Source organism: Ranitomeya imitator, chromosome 8 (assembly GCF_032444005.1).
Source record: "Ranitomeya imitator isolate aRanImi1 chromosome 8, aRanImi1.pri, whole genome shotgun sequence".
Taxonomy (NCBI): Eukaryota; Metazoa; Chordata; class Amphibia; order Anura; family Dendrobatidae; genus Ranitomeya; species Ranitomeya imitator.
The window spans coordinates 71,519,837-71,538,738 of record NC_091289.1 but is presented as its reverse complement, the minus strand read 5'-3'; the positions used below and the strand labels follow the sequence as shown (position 1 = coordinate 71,538,738).

The following is an 18,902-nucleotide window of genomic DNA, read 5'->3' as shown; positions in this document are numbered from 1 at the left end:
AACATAACAACATATTATATATAATAACACCACATATAGTATGTTATTAAATTTTACCACTTTTTATTTTTTGCTTCAAATATTTTTTTCCCTATTTTCCACCTCTAAAACCTGGGTGCGTCTTATAGTACAGTGTGTCTTATAGTCCGAAAAATACGGTATACAGATGGCTACTCTCTTACCAGTTTTCTGATTTGGCTGTGCCAGTCTTGTCATTTATACATTTATCATTGCCACTAAATTATTCCAGCGGCATTTCCAATGATCGTCACAGAACTTATAAATGCCTTTATTAATTTATAATATCCAAGAAGGTTCAACAAAATATATCGCAAAGTACCAAAAAACAGCATACCAAAGACCTTGACATTTGTAAAAATATTTATTTACATACAATGTAACAATATCTCTTTCAAGCAGAGAATTTCAACCTGATAACCAATGCTTACCTGCTTAGAATTAAGGATTTTTACATCAAGAATTGGGAGTGTGAAGTTTACAACTTAGAGGAAGAATTTACCAGCTTCAGAATTGTAAGTTTCAAGTTTCTTGCCAATACTGAACAAGCTCAGTCCTGATTGATTGTGTGCAACTGCAATAACCATTGTACTTAAAAGAAATAGATCACCAGGTACCCCAGCTGAGAGCAGCACGATGTAAGGGCATAAACCCTGATTAAAAACTATTTTATCTGCTGCAGATTTAGCCGTTCTCCGAAAGCTGAGCTCTGTATAACCCAGCCAACACTAGTGACTGCCACCTTTCTGCCTATGAAGTGTATATCAAAAAGTTGCCAGTCAGTGGTGGGGGTGTGGTTGATTGAACTACATTGCATCAGGTCCATTTATGCTTCAGTGATACAACCTGGTGACAGATTTCCTTTAAATTGATAAAAGCACAATTAAGAAATATGCAATAGGATTTGCACTGCACATACAAGACACCATCTGAGTTTTCAGAACTAACAACACTTGTATTCAAATTCTGAGTAACGTAGCTGGAGAAAATCTACACCAATACAAAAATACCTATCCTCACAAAAACAGCGAGGATATACTGTACATATGGGCAATTCATGCAATTTATAAAATAATAAAATTTTGTTTAAGGAGACACAATCAAGTTGTAGAATTGGTAGATGTGCGACAACCAATACAACTGAATGCTCCATTTATTTTTTAAAAACATATTCAATCACAGCGACAATGTAAACTGTAGATAGAGAACTTGTGTGCAAGACAGAACAGCCTGCAAAGTTCAACTATTTGTTTCTTTTTATTTAGAAGAATGGAATAGGAAAAAAACAAAAACAGCAGACACAAAAAGGGGAAAAAAATTGAAACATTTTGAGATTTAAAACAACTGCTCTTTGGCATTGGGGCATGGGAGAATGTAATAGACCATGAAAAAGGGAAAGTAGAGGCCAAATACTGAAAAAAGGTTCCTTTTCAAGTTAAGGCACAAAAGAAAAAAAAAAAACAAAAAAAAACAGTTCACAAAAAGGAAGGAAAAAAAACAAAAAACCACATTAGCTTGTTCATCCTTATTATGTGTCAGAAACAATTGCTTGGTATCACATCCCCAGCCAGGGGGATTAAATACATGTGTTGTCTTTGTGTATGAATAAAACACAAACACTGGATTTCCTATGTAATACTTGTCACCTTTAAGAGCTAAGCATTGCCAAGTATCAAAGCAAGACATTCCAATTCTTATGAAAATTATATAACCAATTATATGTCCTCTGTCAGTAGTTCCTCTTGCACCCCAGTCTTTACATGAGCTGCTTGTCTAACTATAGTTCAGCCTTGTGACTTGGTTTTTGGCCTACTGATATGAAAACTTTCAAGGTTAGTGTAGTCAGAGAAACAAATATAAATCAATTCACATTCTGCAAGAAGAATGGTCTTCACAACGACATTTAGAAGTTCCTGGCAGAAACGCAAGCTAATTTGTGACAAGTCAAGTGCTGTACATGGTCTCCATTACGAAATTCCAGTAGGTCATCTAAAATAATAGATTTCATGCAGGAGATCTTTTCTAATAGGAAGCAGTAGGAAGCTTCCTCAAGTTTTCTTTTAACTGCTCTGAGTGGAGATAACATCTGTCGACTGTGGATCACAAAAAGGCCCAAAGCGGCCATAAACGTCTTTTGCCCGGACAGCAAAATAGTACTTGCTGCCAGAAACAAACTGTGTAAGAGTACATGCCATTGGAAGAGGTAATGCTTTCACTTCCCCAATTTTTTTCCACTGTGATGAAGATGTTGCAGTAGGGTCTTCATGATAAGCGTATAGATGGTAGCTATCGACAATGGCACAGGTACGATCCACCTCCAATACACTCCAGGATAGGACAATTCCATTTTGGCTTTGTACTCTGGCTAGTTTCAGGTGAGGTTTTTGAGGTGGAGAAGTTGAGGCAGCTTCAGGAGGAAGGCGTTGGGGTTGAGGAGCTTCAGGAAGTGGTGCTGGGTGGATTGGCCTTGTAGGTTCCTAAGGAAATAAAATTATGATGTTCAGAGGCTTTTAAAATGATTGTTTACAAAGAATTTTTAGCACTGCTAGATAAAAAATATGAACCTGTATATTTTATTAATATTATGCATCAAACAGCCGTAACATTAAAAGCACACACCTTATCATTTAGAGTCCCTTTATCTCTCATACATCAAGAAGGGGACTTCACAATAACTCTGGCACTAATACACTAGCAACTTTCATGTCTTATATTTAGAGTCCCTTTATCTCTCATACATCAAGAAGGGGACTTCACAATAACTCTGGCACTAATACACTAGCAACTTTCATGTCTTATATTTAGAGTCCCTTTATCTCTCATACATCAAGAAGGGGACTTCACAATAACTCTGGCACTAATACACTAGCAACTTTCATGTCTTATATTTAGAGTCCCTTTATCTCTCATACATCAAGAAGGGGACTTCACAATAACTCTGGCACTAATACACTAGCAACTTTCATGTCTTATATCTGATCTAATGCCAAGTCAAGACTCTGTAGATCGGTCTTAATTTCCCAGCACATCTCACTATTGCTTGATTAGATATAGATCTAGAGAAATTGGAAGCCAAGTCATAACCTGGAACACGGTCCTGTTCCTCAAATCATTTCTATAGCTGGAGATAAGCCTCCCTTTTTGTAGAGGGGTTAAGTAAACAGAAAGCTGCTGAACATAAGTAGGTATCAACATGGCAGAAAGTGTTGGCATCCTTGAAATTGCTCCAGAAAATGATTGTAGAACACCACAACAAAACATGGGAAAAAAGCAAATTGGAAATCGTTCCACACAAAACCCCCAATATGGGCCATACAAAATGGTTGGCACCTTTTCAAAATTGTGGCTAAACAACTTTGTTTAAAGCATGCGATGCTTGTTCAAGGTTACAAGTCCATGTCCAGAGATCTTGATGGTTTTTTTTTGTCCACTGTGCGCAACATAATCAAGAATGTTACAACCCATGGAAATGTAGCTTATCTCCTTGGACACCGACGGCAGAGAAAAAAAAGTTAATAAAAGGTTGCAACGCGGGATAGTCTGGATGGTGGATAAGCAGCCTTAATCAAGTTCCAAAGAAATTCAAGCTATCCTGCATGTTCAGGCTGTATTGTCAGAGTGCACTATCCGTCCGCTTTTGAATGAATTGAAATGCCATGGCAGGAGAAACAGGAGGACCCCACTGCTGATTCAGATATAAAAAAGCTACACTACTGATTGCCAAACTGTATGAAAGTAAGCCAAAATCCTTCTGGGAAAGTCTTATGGACAGATGAGACCAAGATAGAGCTTTTCAGTAAAGCATATCATTCTAGAATTTACTAGGGCTACAAAGAAAAGAACAGTACCTACAGTCAAATATGGTGGAAGTTCAAAGATGTTTTGCTGCCTCTAGCACTGGGTGCCTTGACTATGCAAGGCATCATGAAATCTGCTAATTACCAAAGGATTTTGAGTCGCAAGTTAGTTCCCAGTGTCAGAAAGCAGATTCTGCCTCCCGAGTCATGGGTGTCTTCCAGCAGGACAATGACCCCAAACATACTTCAAGAAGCACCCAGAAATGGATGAAAACAAAGCACTGGAGAGTTCAAAAGTGGCCAGCAATAAGTCCGGATCCAAGTCCCACTGCGGAGAGATCTTAAAATTGCTGTTAGGAGAAGGCACCCTTGAAATATGAGAGACTTGGAGAGGTTCGCAAAAGAATAGTCCAAACTTCCAGTTGAGAGGTGGAAGAAGCTTGCTGATTGTTATAGGAAGTGGTTTATTGCAGTTATTATATATATATATTATTTATAAGGGTGTGCAACCAAATTTGTTGAGTGCCATCAATATTATAAAGCGCATTTTTGGGGGTTGCGTGTGAAATGAAGTCCAATTTGTTTTCTTTTTTTTCCTCAATGTTTTTGTCTTGTTCCAATACACACACAAAAAATGAACACGTGTATAACAAACCATGTGTAATTGCAATAATTTTCTGGAAGAAATTCTTTTTTTCTGGAACAATTTCAAAGGGTGGCAACACCTTTGGCCATGACTGTATAGTGTTGAAGTAAGCACAATTGGTAAAGGTGAGCAGATCGCTTATATGATATATAGGGTGCTTTCATTTTAATGGTGTCCTAGTTGAAACCCCAAGATAAATAGGAAATTAAGTACAGAGAGAAGGAACACCATTGGCACCGCAGGTATATTTGTCATCCATACTAGATTAACAAAAGGCTACGCATTTTGGTACTGGCCACTGCACTATGAGCTGAGGGAGGAACTTGAACTGAGGAATTTATACACAGGATAAAAGCATATCAAATTTAGGAATGGATTCTGCACCTGTAGCATAATACATACCACGAGTTTAAGGAGATTGTCAGTATTACCAAGCTTACTTGATTTGTAATCCATTAAGACTCTGACATTTACAATTGCTAATGATGGATAAATATAAGCGATATGCATCATGGTGATAGGAGCGCTACTGCCCTGTACTGGTGTGATCAGGTGTAGGAACCCAGCTGATGTACATAGTGAGGTTCCTGCTTAAAATGTTACGATTGGAGAGATCACCAATCCCAGCAGTTTGAGCCTACAAGCAGGATCTCAGGCTATGTGCACACGTTGCGGATTAGCCTTAGGAATTTCTGGTGCGGATTCTGCCTCTCCTGGCAGAAAACACACCTGCGGATTTGTCGCGTTTTTTGTGCGGTTCAGCAGCGTTTTTTGTGCAGATTTGCTTTTTACTCCTGCAGTTTTCTATAATGGAATGGGTACAAAAACGCTGCAGATTCACAAAAAATAAGTGACATGCTACTTCTTTTAAACCGCAGCGTTTCCACAGCGGATTTTCCGCAATGTGTGCACAGCATATTTTTTCTCATTGATTTACATTGTACTGTAAATCAATTGCGGATCTGCAGCGTTTCTGCACCGCAAAAAATGCTGCGGATCCGCAGAGAATTCGCAACGTGTGCACATACCCTCATTGTAGGACTGAATTTTTACTTTTTTTTTTTAAATATTTAAAACGGCGTTTGAAGAAAGGGGAAAAAAAAAAAAAAGTGTTACAATACGGCACAAAAAAAAAAATAATATTAGCTTTTTATGTAAAAATCAAGCCCTAACATAACTTTCTAAAGAGAAGTGTAAAATTTATGGCTCTCAGAACATGACTGAATTATACCATGACTGAAAATTAAGTTAACGTATTTTGTGGATTACAAGACGCACTCCAAATTTGGGGAGGAAAATAGGAAAAAAAATGTTTTTTTCTAAATAAAATGGTGCATGTTATAATCCACTATTCCAATGGCTTACCTAAAGGGCAGCAGTGGTGGAGCGGAGTCCCAGGTGGCAGGCTCGCTACTTGCGGATGCAGGAGATGCTATGGGCTCCAGGCTGCTAGGAAGGGGTGTCTGGTGATAGCAGGAGGAGTCGGGCCATGGCTGCGAGCGCCAGGCTGCTACTACTAGATGTACAGTGATGCGGGGGACTTGACATTTTGTGACAGCCCGGAGCCCCGCACCTTCCATACTTTCTAATGAGCTAGACTCCAGGAAAATGGCCGCCAAAGGAGGCACATTTACAATTGAGATCTCACTGCAGAAATCTTAATTTGAACATGGCCCGGCTCCGGCAGCTATTTTCCCGGAGTCCACTGCATAGAAGTGTATGGAAAGCATGGGGCTCCCAAAAAAATGTCAGCGGAGCTCCAGTGCCGCTGAACACCTCGTCGTACCAGCCTGGGGCCTGCAGTCCAACTACTGCCGCCGCCGGAAGCTTCCGGGAGCTGCAACCTTGGGATCCCACTTCACCGCAGCTACAATTTGGATTATAACATGCACCCCAATTTTTCCCCCCAAAAAAGAGCATCTTATAATCCGAAAAAAAAACTGTATATTCTTCTGGCATCTGCTCATGTCCAGTCTCCAAGGTAATAAACACTCCCCAGAACTGACAGCCTGCTGTGCTATGCGTGTGTGTAGAGCAGCCTGTCAAAGTGCAAGGTAGAAATTATAGCCACGTACACCGTGTAGTGAGCGGTGACTAAGCACTCCCTGCACCACCGTAATAGTATATGTTAGGGAGAAAGTGGTTATATTCTCCATGCTTCCTCCTAAAACCTGGCTTTCAAAAAAACAGCCTAACATGATTTATCTGCTATTTACCATCAGATTATCACTTTAGCATTAAAAGGAACCCATCTCCATCAAAACTTATTTACCTGCAGCTAATTAAAGCGTGAGCTGGTACTTACTTGTGGAGGCCGATGATGAACTGTGAGCTGTGGTCCAGCAGAACCTATAGGAATCCCATTATTTACTACGTATGTAGGAGTTTGTGGCATTCGTACTGATGCTCCTAAAAAGTTCAAAAAGAAAAAGAAATTAGGGTTTCTCCTTTGTATTGTCTGATTTTTTACTTCTTGTCCAACAGGACTTGGGACTACAACATGGTATAACAGCTAGAACAAAAGACACAGATGTTTTAAAAATATGGGGAAAGTGATCGCACTAAAGCAGCATGATACACTTCAAATAGAAACTGGCTGCTTTATACAGCAATACTGAATGTTTCACACTGGGCAATCATGCAGTCATTGCATTCAAATCATTAGTATAATCCTATACTATTGTTCGAAAGGGGAATATTCACTTGTGCACATAGGTGTAATTATTAGTGATGAGCGAGTGTCCTCGTTGCTCGGGTGACATTCAGCTGCCAGGATGAAAACGAAATCTCTGAACACTAACAAATACTCGGAGGTCACCAGAGCAACGAGTACATGCGCTCATCACTAGTAATAATACTTCTGCTGAACAGGAAAGAAGCAATAAAACCTTTCCATTTTACAGGGTTAAAAACAAATCATTAGCTCTGTACTAGAAGCTCAGCAACTTGGGGTTTAAAGAGGTTTGAGGTTGTTTTGTTCTCAGTTTTTTCATGATGACCTTATTTGCAGATATTCTGCAATTCTAATGGTGGCAGCTCATGTCTGCAGACACCATAATGCCCAGAAGATGCAGATTTTTTCCTCTCTGCATGCCTCCAATCATTAAACTCATGGTGGTGGCTGCTCCATTGAGCGCTGTGTACCTGAATGCGAGACATTTATCAAAGAATAATATGCCACAATTCTGGCACAATTTACAACAAAGAATATGATGTGTTTTAGACATTTTCTGTGTTTTGCTAGGCTAGTGGTGTAGGTTTGCTGAAAGGGGACATGGCATGCTAGATAGTTTGTCTTCTTTCACCCATTTAAACATTGCTGGAAATGGAACATGTATAAATGTGCAATATTTTACTCTAAAAATCTTCTGAGGCTCAAAAGTAAACCAAGCTGATGGTTGCTGAAAGTTTGCACAGACATTTGTAGACTATCAAACAAAATGCGGCTGATTTATCATAATGGTATATGCCACGACTGTCAGCTATATGTACTGTAAGAAATACAGTACTGAAAATCTGCCCCAATGTGAAGCCGTGTTCAAGAGTTCGTGTATAATGGCTTTTATATGCACAATATAGTAAGAGAAGCATCATGGGGTAGGAGACAATTTCCCCTAAATCTGACTGACCAAATTGATATATTCCACTAATGAAAAAACAGACCATCTTCTCATGTAGCATAAATGCTGCACTTATTCTGCTGTGGTTTTTTTTTGTGTGTACAGAAAATCTGCATTTAACAATTCAAGGAAAGTGGATGTGATTTCATGAAAACTCATACCCACTAGGCGTTTGCAGATGCTACACAACTGCGGTTTTTTTTTTCATATGGGTTTCTACACTAAACCTGAACAAAAGCGGTTTAATTCTGCACGGAAAGGTACACACAAAAAACCCACTCATCATCTAAAAGCAAAGTAGTCAACACAGATTGCAATTGTGCATTTTGGTGTGGACAACTGCAGAGAAAAAAAAAAGAGAAAGTATTTTTGGACATGTATCAAGTCCTTAGAATGTAGTATTCCAAACTTGAAATTCTGCTCTGCTGTTTTAGAAAAGCTTCAGTCACAAAGAGGTTAATGGTTTACAACATCCATACAAAGTTTAAAAGAAAGCCAAGATGTGAACAGGTTAAGATATTTACAGTGAAAGCATGTCCAGCATTTCCTTACCTCCTGTCTGAGGGCTGATCTGGCGCAGATTTTGGTTTTGCATGGCGGTGTTGCGCACAGGGGTCTGCACAGGTACAGTGGGGAGCGCAGTTGTAGTGTAAACCATGTGTGAACTGCTTGGTGCTCGAGGAGCTGCGGCTCTTGGTGCAGCCTGAGTCCCTGGCCGTTGTGTTATATTGACTGTTGTCTGAGCTAAAGAAGAAGCAATTAATGGGCCATTAAATTTTATAAATCTGGTCATTCATTAATATGCAAACTATGATATACTAGCATTCATACAGGTATACAAATCATTACACATCTGTGTACACCTTGCATTTATAACACTGAAATAAATTTTTTTATTTGACCAATTTATATTAAAAAAAAAAAAACAAAAAAAACAAAACAAAGCAATTTTGACCTGAAGATTTGTGTTACAACTTTTATATACATTGAAATAAGCTGCTCTGATGAGAAATAAATGCAGGATTAAAAGGATGCCTTAAAGTGGATGGGGGTCCGTTTGCTGAGACCCTCATGGATTGACATATCTGTTATTCCCATAGGAATGGAGCGACAGGGTGCATGCCCGACTGACATTCTATTTTTATAGGACTGCCGAACACAGTATTCTACTTTTTCTGGCAGTTTTCACGATGTGGAAGTTGGGCATACGCACTGCAGCCCCATTCTAGTGGGGATAAAAGTGCCCAGTTGTGCAGATCAGTCGCTGGATCCGACCAATCTATAAGTTGACACCTATACCTGGGACAGGCAATAACATTATGTCACCACATAACCCAATATAAATCAGAGAGCTTGCATGTTTCTCCCTGTGTTTGAGAAGGTTTCCTCCCACACGCCAAAAAGGCACGCTGAGAGGGCATTTAGATTGAAAGCCTCCATGGGGACAGTGATAATGATGTCTGTAAAGCGCTGTGGAATTAATAGCAAGATCTAAGAGTAAAAATAAATAAACCTAGTCATGCAAGATATTTCTATAATTGCTTAAAACAAGATGTGCTAAGCTCTGTAAATAAATAGGAAAACTATTTAACTGGCAAAATTCCATTAGATTACAAAAGTGGAAGGAAGCCGGCGGTTTTTATAAATATTCCTACTTTTGCCCATCTTCCGAACATTAAGGGTATGTGCACACGATGCAGATTTAGTGCAGAATTGGTGCAGAACTGCAGCAGATTTTTCTGCTGCAGAACTGCACTGTGATTTACAGTACAATGTAAATCAATGTGAAAAAAAAAAAGCTGTGCACATGGTGCAGAAAAATTTGCGCAGAAACGCTGCAGATTTCAAAGAAGTGCACGTCGCTTCTTTTGTGCAGCTCTGCAGCGTTTCTGCGCAGATTTTTCTGCACAGCTTTTTTTTTCACATTGATTTACATTGTACTGCACAGAAACTGCATCAAATCTGCAGATGCAGATTTAGAGCAGAAAATTCTGCACCACATTTCCTATGTGTGCACATAGCCCAAGTGGTTCTGCATATACAGTACATGCTTCTCCAAAACCTGGAGATTGTCTGCTTTGGTGGTGCAGGAGCCCTGTGCCAATCAGAGCGCAGGAGCCCTGGGCCAATCACAGCCCAGGAACAATCAGAGGCTATGGATGACGTCAGCTAACCCATGGTTCCTGTGCTGTGATTGGCGCAGGGCTCATGGGCAGAGATCGGCACACAGCACCGGACAGCGGGAGCGAGACAACTGCATGCCCAATGCACAGAACAAGGTATGCCTTACTTTCGGGGGGGAGCTCCCCCTAGCATGCCTTACTTTCGGGGGGCACCCCATTTACGGGGAAACATGGTAAATTAGGTAACTTGCGTTTGTATTGCGTTTTTTTCTGATTACTCATGCTGTAAATAAAGCTGCTTTTGTTTTTGATACTTCCTGATATTTGTCTTTGATAAAACTTTGACACTTAAGTGAAGATTACATGTGTCGGATGAGTTTCCAGAGCTGGAAGGCACCAAAAATCGCGTGTGCGTTTTTTCTGCATTTAATGTAAGTCTATGGGGAAATGCACACAAAGGTCAGCGTACCCTAAAGAGAAATTGGAATGCTGTGTATTTGAAAACACATACTGTGGGTCAGTTTACACGGACTTAAAAAAAAAAAAAAAAAAAAAAGAGGGCATGAGATTTGCTGGAACTGTAAGACGTTACGATTTTCAAGCAGCAAAAACATCCAGCATCAAAAACTCACTAAAAGCTCATCATGGGAATGTAGCATAACATGTAACATGTATGGCTAATGTAACAAAAAGGCAAATGATAAAGCTGAAGCAGGATTGACCACAACTACTGGAGTACCAGAAGCTTGGCATTTTTCTTTTTATGCAAAAAGGAGCACAGTAATGTGATGACATGGACATTTTCTCTTACCTGTGGGTAGAACATGTATAGTGGCTTGAGGAGGAAGACCAGCAGGTGCAGGCGAGGTCTGCACAGTGTTTGTCTGCACAGGCTGTGATTGGCGACCCACTGGTTGTGATGGCTGAACAGTTGCAGGTACAGATGAGGGGTTGCTCCTTCTTGAATCTTATTTAAAAACAAAATAATTGTATTTTTCATATGTAATATTCAATATAAGTTTTATTCTCATAAGACAATAATGCAAATATATCATATCTGTTAAAGTGTTAGACAGAATAAAAATTTGCATTAGAAACTATTAGTTTTGGCACAGTTTTGTGTAGTGCCTCAGATTTCAGGTCACATTTAGCTAAATCACGCAACCTTTCCTTGAGTCAGAAAAAGTATCCAAGACCCAATGAATCCAGAACAAGACGTTAATAGAGGTCTCAGCAAACTAAGCCAGAATTCTGGGGAATCCTCGGAAATCTCCAGCAGTATTTGTAGTCAAAGGTGTTGGAATGGTATGGGTTCACCTGTGTGGCCGTCAATAGATAAGACAGGAATACAATAATAATAATCATCATTTTTATTTATATAGCTCCAACATATTCCGCAGCGATTGATCCAAAGATCAATTGCTGCAGTTTATTGGTCAACCTGTTTCAAAGTTTCAAACTTCATCAGGGCAACCGTTGATTACCATGGTCTTGTCCTGATGAAGAAGTTTGAAACTTCGAAATGCATTGACCAATAAACCGCAGCAATAAATTTTTGGATCCCCGTCTTCTCTATTGACGGCAGCGCAGGTGAACCCATACCATTCTAGCACATTTGATTCCTTCCTTGCGGGCCTGCAGCAGCTTAAGCCTCTTTCAGTCAATATGTACACAACCCCATCCGGTGAGCAGGATAGGCAGTGTGGAGGAGAATATGCACTGTCTAGATAAGACTATATTGCACTTTTTGTTCCTTTATTCCTTTTCAGGAGTATTTGTAGGCATGGACAAATATGTGGAAATACTTACCGCGAGTTGACATTTCAGCATCTTCATCATCCAGTGTAAGATCAATAACACTAGCTTTACCAGCCTGAAGGAAAAGGGGCAGAGGGAAGAAAAAAAATGTTAAAAATTTATGCTCCACATACAATTGAGCTACTCAAAATATCAAACACTTTAGCTATGAAATTGAAAGATGATAATTCAGGAAATTGTATGCAAGTGTTATTTTCTTTTAACCCTAAACTACTCTTGATAACCTGAGATGATGTCACTACAGGAGAAATGTTTGTTATATACCTCCAAATGCCCCACCAGCCAACAGCTGGTGGAAAGGGATTCAAGCGTCCAAACCCCAGAGTTAATGTGAAATATCAGGAGGAAATGAGCAGCCTGCCGCAGCTATGACTTTCTCTTGATGTTCGATTCGTCCAAAGGTGGGGAGCGTGGAGCCTGAGCTTATTGGTTGCAGGGAATGCGTGACAATGTGATGTGAGCCCTGGGAGGGCCACTATAAGTGTATAAGTGTTATTTTACTCTGGGCAAATATACTGTTTGAGAAGGGGATGTCTGAGTAGCTGACAAACTCATTAATAGACAGGTTGGAAAAACGGAGATATATTAAAAAACAAAAGGATACCAACTTATACCTAATCACTGGAATTCATCAGTATATTATTTTGATATTTAGATATCTTGAAGACTAATAGATGTATATCTAAACCATACGATCCAAAAATTGCCACGTTTTACCACAACACACAAAGGAAAGTAAACAGTAGTGGTAATGACAGCAAATACTGAAAATGCTGTATAAGCAAATATGACACAGGTGGTCTTGGAGTTATTGTCAACCCAAGAGAGCAGGCCCCAACCACGGATCTCCGTGCTGACGATCTGGCCAATTACTTCAAAGAAAAAATTGACCACATTCAACAGGAAATCACCTCCCAATCTCTTCATACCATGCACTGTCCTCCCTCCCCCACTGCATCTAGTTCACTCTCTGACTTTGAAGCAGTTACAGAAGAAGAAGTAAGCAGGCTCCTTGCATCTTCTCGCCCGACCACTTGCACCAGTGACCCCATTCCATCACATCTCCTCCAGTCCCTTTCCCCGGCTGTCACCTCTCACCTAACAAAAATATTCAACCTTTCCCTCACTTCCGGTATTTTTCTCTCCTCATTTAAGCATGCCATCATACATCCATTACTTAAAAAACCATCCCTCGATCAAAACTGTGCCGCTAATTATAGACCTGTCTCTAATCTTCCCTTCATCTCTAAACTCCTCGAACGCCTGGTCCACTCCCGTCTTACCCGCTATCTCTCAGATAACTCTTCTCGACCCTCTTCAATCTGGCTTCCGCTCTTTACACTCTACTGAAACTGCCCTCACTAAAGTCTCTAATGACCTACTAACAGCTAAATCTAATGGTCACTACTCCATGCTAATTCTCTTGGATCTCTCTGCAGCATTCGACACTGTGGATCATCAGCTCCTCCTCACTATGCTCCGCTCCATCGGCCTCAAGGACACCGTTCTCTCCTGGTTCTCCTCCTATCTCTCTGACCGATCCTTCACTGTATGTTTTGCTGGTTCCTCCTCCTCTCACCTTCCCCTTACTGTTGGGGTTCCTCAAGGATCAGTCCTAGGCCCCCTACTCTTCTCGTTGTATACTGCCCCTATTGGACAAACAATCAGTAGATTTGGTTTCCAGTACCATCTCTATGCTGACGACACCCAATTATACACTTCTGCTCCTGATATCACACCGACCTTTTTAGAAAACACCAGTGATTGTCTTACCGCTGTCTCTAACATCATGTCCTCCCTCTATCTGAAACTAAACCAGTCAAAAACTGAACTCCTCGTGTTCTCTCCCTCTACTAACCTACCTTTGCCTGACATTGCCATCTCCGTGTGCGGTTCCACCATTACTCCAAAGCAACATGCCCACTGCCTTGGGGTCATCCTTGATTCTGACCTTTCATTCACCCCCTACATCCGATCACTGGCTCGCTCTTCTTACCTGCATCTCAAAAACATTTCTAGAATTCGCCCTTTTCTTACTTTCGACTCTGCAAAAACTCTTACTGTTTCACTTATTCATTCTCGTCTGGACTATTGTAACTCTCTACTAATCGGCCTCCCTCTTACCAAACTTTCCCCGCTCCAATCTGTCCTGAATGCTGCAGCCAGGATCATATTCCTCACCAACCGTTACACCGATGCCTCTACCCTGTGCCAGTCATTACACTGGCTACCCATCCACTCCAGAATCCAGTACAAAACTACTACCCTCATCCACAAAGCACTCCATGGCTCAGCACCACCCTACATCTCCTCCCTGGTATCAGTCTACCACCCTACCCGTGCCCTCCGCTCCGCTAATGACCTCAGGTTAGCATCCTCAATAATCAGAACCTCCCACTCCCGTCTCCAAGACTTTACACGTGCTGCGCCGATTCTTTGGAATGCACTACCTAGGTTAATACGATTAATCCCCAATCCCCACAGTTTTAAGCGTGCCCTAAAAACTCATTTGTTCAGACTGGCCTACCGCCTCAATGCATTAACCTAACGATCCCTGTGTGGCCTATTTATAATAAAAAAAAAAAAAAAAGAAAGGTTCCTCGCATCATGTTCTCATACACTTTATGCAGTATTAGCCCTCTGTGTCTGTACTGCTACATACTTAGGCAGTTAACTGGTTCATGCAGCTTTACATGAACACCTGAGCCTTACACTATAGCTGGTCCGAATAACTAAAGCAATTGTTACCATCCACCTCTCGTGTCTCCCCTTTTCCCCATAGTTTGTAAGCTTGCAAGCAGGGCCCTCACTCCTCCTGGTATCTGTTTTGAACTGTATTTCTGTTATGCTGTAATGTCTATTGTCTGTACAAGTCCCCTCTATAATTTGTAAAGCGCTGAGGAATATGTTGGCGCTATATAAATAAAAATTATTATTATTATTATTATTATTGTGTCGTCACACTTGGGACTCATGTTAGTATCTGCACGTCAACTGTGCTCTTGGCCGGAGGAACGGCTTTGCAAACGGGACTTTCCATACTAAGCAAGTGCTGCTCGTGAGACTCAAATCACTTTTCTGAATTTATTTTGCAAACGCACCATACAAAGAGAACAATAACCAAGATCTGCTCTGAGATCCAGTTAGTTCTGCAAGTGAGATCTTGTCATTTTTGCTTATACGACAGTTTAAGGCTGTCGTCACACTATCAGTATTTGGTCAGTATTTTACATCAGTATTTGTAAGCCAAAACCAGGAGTGGGTGATAAATGCAGAAGTGGTGAATATGTTTCTATTATACTTTTCCTCTAATTGTTCCACTCCTGGTTTTGGCTTACAAATACTGATGTAAAATACTGACCAAATACTGATAGTGTGACGGCAGCCTTAGTGTCAGGTTTTTGCCGTCAGTGAGTTTACATGGTTACAATGTTGTGGAAATGTGATTTTCTGAGGCAATTTTTGGTTGGAATGGATTGAGATATAGGGATTTAGATTTGTGGTGTTTACATTAACCCTCTGCTAATTGATACGAATTAGGGTATGTACACACGTAGAAATGGTCCACTGCGGATTTTTCCGCAGCAGATATAATAAATCCGCAGGGCAAAACCACTGCGGTTTTCCTGCGGATTTACCGCGGTTTTTGTGCGGATTCCACTGCGGTTTTCTATTATGGAGCAGGTGCAAAACCGCTGCGGAAGAATTGACATACTGCGGAATATAACCCGTTGCGTTTCCGCGCGTTTTTTTCCGCAGCATGTGCACTGCGGATTGCGTTTCCCATAGGTTTACATTGTACTATAAACACATGGGAAACTGCTGCGGATCCGCAGCGTGTGCACATAGCCTTAAAGAGCATACTTTTTTTTTTTTTTTCCTTACTGGCATATTTTGAACAGGGTGCAGAGACCCACTTATTTATTGCAGATAATATTTTATTAAGGTTGTGAAACTGGTGATTTTCTATATAAATAGAGGGTTTATTTACTAGCGGATTTAGAGGTATTACAGGATCTCCTCCAGTACTTGTCAGTTTATAGACTGCACAGCTCATGTTCATAATGGCAGACAATGGCCCACGTAACAAGACCTGTGTACCAGCCTGCTCTAAGAACATGGAGAAAGTATGGACAGGTCAAATCCCATGCTCCTCTATCCATTGAGAGCATGTACCGTATATACTTGTGTATGGGTATACCGTGAAGTTTGGTAGAGCAGCTTAGTATACATTTTTTGCAAAAAACGTATCAACCAAATACCCTGTTTTTTACATCTTTTACTAGCACTTGCGGATTACTGCAATTTTTTTCAAACTGAGTGTTTTTGGTTTTACTATTCTCTTTTGTGTCTTCAGGTTTCTTGGTGGTGTGTGAACATGTTCCTACAGACTTGTTCACTGTGCAAGTAGCCCATGTGTTTCTGTTTCCATAATTGTATACTTGTGTATAAGTAGACTCAAGGATAAGCCGAGGCGCCTAATTTGGCCACGAAAAACTGGGAAAACATATTGACTCGGGTATAAGCCGGGTATGCATTGTCCCCTCGTCCATATCGTTGTCTGCATGGCTCCTCATCTCTGTCCTGGTATGCATGGCCCCCATGAGAAAAGCATAAAATATAAAAACAAAACAAAAACTCCTACTTACCTTCCCTGCGTGCCCTCGCAGCATCCTGTTCTGGCTTCAAGGAGCTCCTGCAGCCAAGCGATCACGTGTCCCCGCTCATTGAGGTAATGAATATTCACCTCTCTCCACTCACCGGGGACACGTGCTGCTGGAAGCCAAAACAGGATGCCGAGAGGGCGCGTAGGGAAGGCAAGAAGGAGTTTTTTTGTTGTTTTTTTAATTGTTTTGTTTTTTACAGCTGCTGGAAGCTGGCGGCTGCAGCTGTAACAATTAATTCCTCTATAAGAGAAATGAATATTCATTGCCAGTGCAGTGAATATTCATTTCACTTCAGCAGCGGGCTCAGTTCCAGACGCAGCCTCCTGAGACCCGCTGCTCCCCCTCTCCCAAGGGCTTCTGGGACAATGACTCATGTATAAGCCAAGGGAGCATTTTCAGCACAAAAAAAGTGCTCAAAAACTCAGCTTATACATGAGTATATACGGTAATACACATAATAGTAAATGCCATAAGAAAGGTTCCAGAAATCTAGTAACAAAAAGGAAACAGTGAACATACCACTGCACTACCGTCAGCTGAGCTGCGCTTGTTGGAAGCAGTCTCTGCTGCTACAGTCATCGTAGTAGTAGTAGTAGTCATCGTTGTCCGGTTAATCTGCAAATCTGTGAATTGAATGCAATATTGCAAGTTAACAATTGAATAATTTATGCCTATCCTGCTACCTCCAATACACACATTAAGAAATGGGATGCATTAGGTACACCAGTATCTAGATTAAAAAATAGGCCAAGTTAAAACAAAACAAAGAAACCCAGCCCAATTTCTACTATCAGATTGGACTTGTCCATCGAAACTTCAAAGTAACAGAAGTGCCTAGATCTGCTCACCTGATCTGCTTACAGAAGGAGCTTCAGTTGTGGAGCTGTTGAATGTAGGTGCTGGTGATTTTAGTTGTGTCGTATTTCGATTACTTGCTTGATTGTACATCCCAGTAGTTGCAACATTTGGAAGAGATTGCCTCGAGGATAAAGCAACTGAATGTGACATGGGCATAGCCTGCACAGCCAATGGGGAATTAACTGTACTAGTTGAAGAATTTCTCTGTATGCCTGAGCTGGTCATTGAAGGGCTGTTCATCGATTTATTTACAGGTAAAGACACTGGCGTTTTTGCAAGATTATTGACTGTGGACTGGTTTTGGACCGGGATAAACTCAACATTGCCAGATTGCTGATTAGTCACCAATGTCCCTGTTGCACCTTGTAGGAGCTGTGGAACATGGAGGATGACAGGCAAGGACTGAAGAGAGACAGACACTGGCTGGGTGTTGCTGGTTGACACCTGGCTGTTTCCAACAACTGTTGCAGTAGTAGGAGCAGAAAGGACCGGAGTTATAACTGGGGCAGACGTAACCGGTGCTATAGATTTTGACTGACTGCTCTGAGTATTTTGAGAAGCTCCAATAGTAGAAGCATTAACTGCAAAAACAAACAGAGAACTGCATTAATATGAATCACAACTTGTGAGCACTGAAGGGGTTGTTCATTACTTTGATACTGGTGACATTATGAGGATAGGTTATTATCCAATTGGTGTGTATCCGACAAACGGCACCACCACTGATAAGTGGTCAACAGCTCTGGCAGTGTCCAGATGTGAACAATTACATAAAAGTGGATCGGCAGCATGTCGTACATGGATTAATTGCTGCTTCTGGGTACTTGCATTCAACTCCTATTAATTTAACAGAAGCAGAGATGAAGACGTGGACAACCCTTTTAACGCAGAAAAAGGAGTATCAGAAATAACAAAACTCATTTAAAAAGGAAAAATAAGCAGAATTTTTTTTTATCAAGCTTAAATCTGCAAAAAAGATATATTTTACATTGTGTACACAGTTGAACTTACTTTTTTGCTGAATCAATTTCCAGTCAGGTGGTTGCCGGCTTTGGAGCATATTATTGAGAGGAGACTGGTTTACAGGCATCTGTGTGGTGTTTGATGTGCGAAGTGTTACACTAGAAGAGCTTTGAGTAGAAGTTGAAGTTGAAGCTTTAAAAAAAAAAAAAAAAAAAAAAAACACAAGCATGAGGCTTCCATTTATTCATAAAATAGTGACACATTTTATTCAGTAACCACAATGTGCCATACCTGTGACAGATGACGTCTGGATACTAACGGGAGCCGTATCTGTCACATTTCGCTTTGTTTCCAACATTTGCCTCACTGTGCCAACATTTCTGTAAAACATT

The 18,902-nt window shown here is 40.7% G+C and overlaps 1 protein-coding gene across 5 annotated transcripts in view; it reads right to left on the bottom strand.

Moving 5' to 3' along the window:
* Positions 1-363: 363 nt before the first annotated feature.
* The window catches only part of ATF7IP (activating transcription factor 7 interacting protein), a 66,510-nt gene continuing 47,971 nt past the window's right edge, over positions 364-18,902 (bottom strand). For 4 of the 5 annotated variants that reach the window (XM_069737062.1, XM_069737066.1, XM_069737064.1 and 1 more), the window contains exons 8-16: positions 18,802-18,890; positions 18,559-18,702; positions 17,538-18,128; positions 17,209-17,312; positions 12,014-12,077; positions 11,016-11,171; positions 8,634-8,825; positions 6,767-6,870; positions 364-2,495 (exon numbers count right to left, since the gene is read on the bottom strand). In XM_069737062.1, the coding sequence (XP_069593163.1) occupies positions 2,079-2,495; positions 6,767-6,870; positions 8,634-8,825; positions 11,016-11,171; positions 12,014-12,077; positions 17,209-17,312; positions 17,538-18,128; positions 18,559-18,702; positions 18,802-18,890 (1,861 nt within the window). In that variant the 3' untranslated portion in view covers positions 364-2,078. The remainder of the gene's footprint in view (positions 2,496-6,766; positions 6,871-8,633; positions 8,826-11,015; positions 11,172-12,013; positions 12,078-17,208; positions 17,313-17,537; positions 18,129-18,558; positions 18,703-18,801; positions 18,891-18,902) is intronic. The other variant, XM_069737067.1, reaches the window with a different exon arrangement.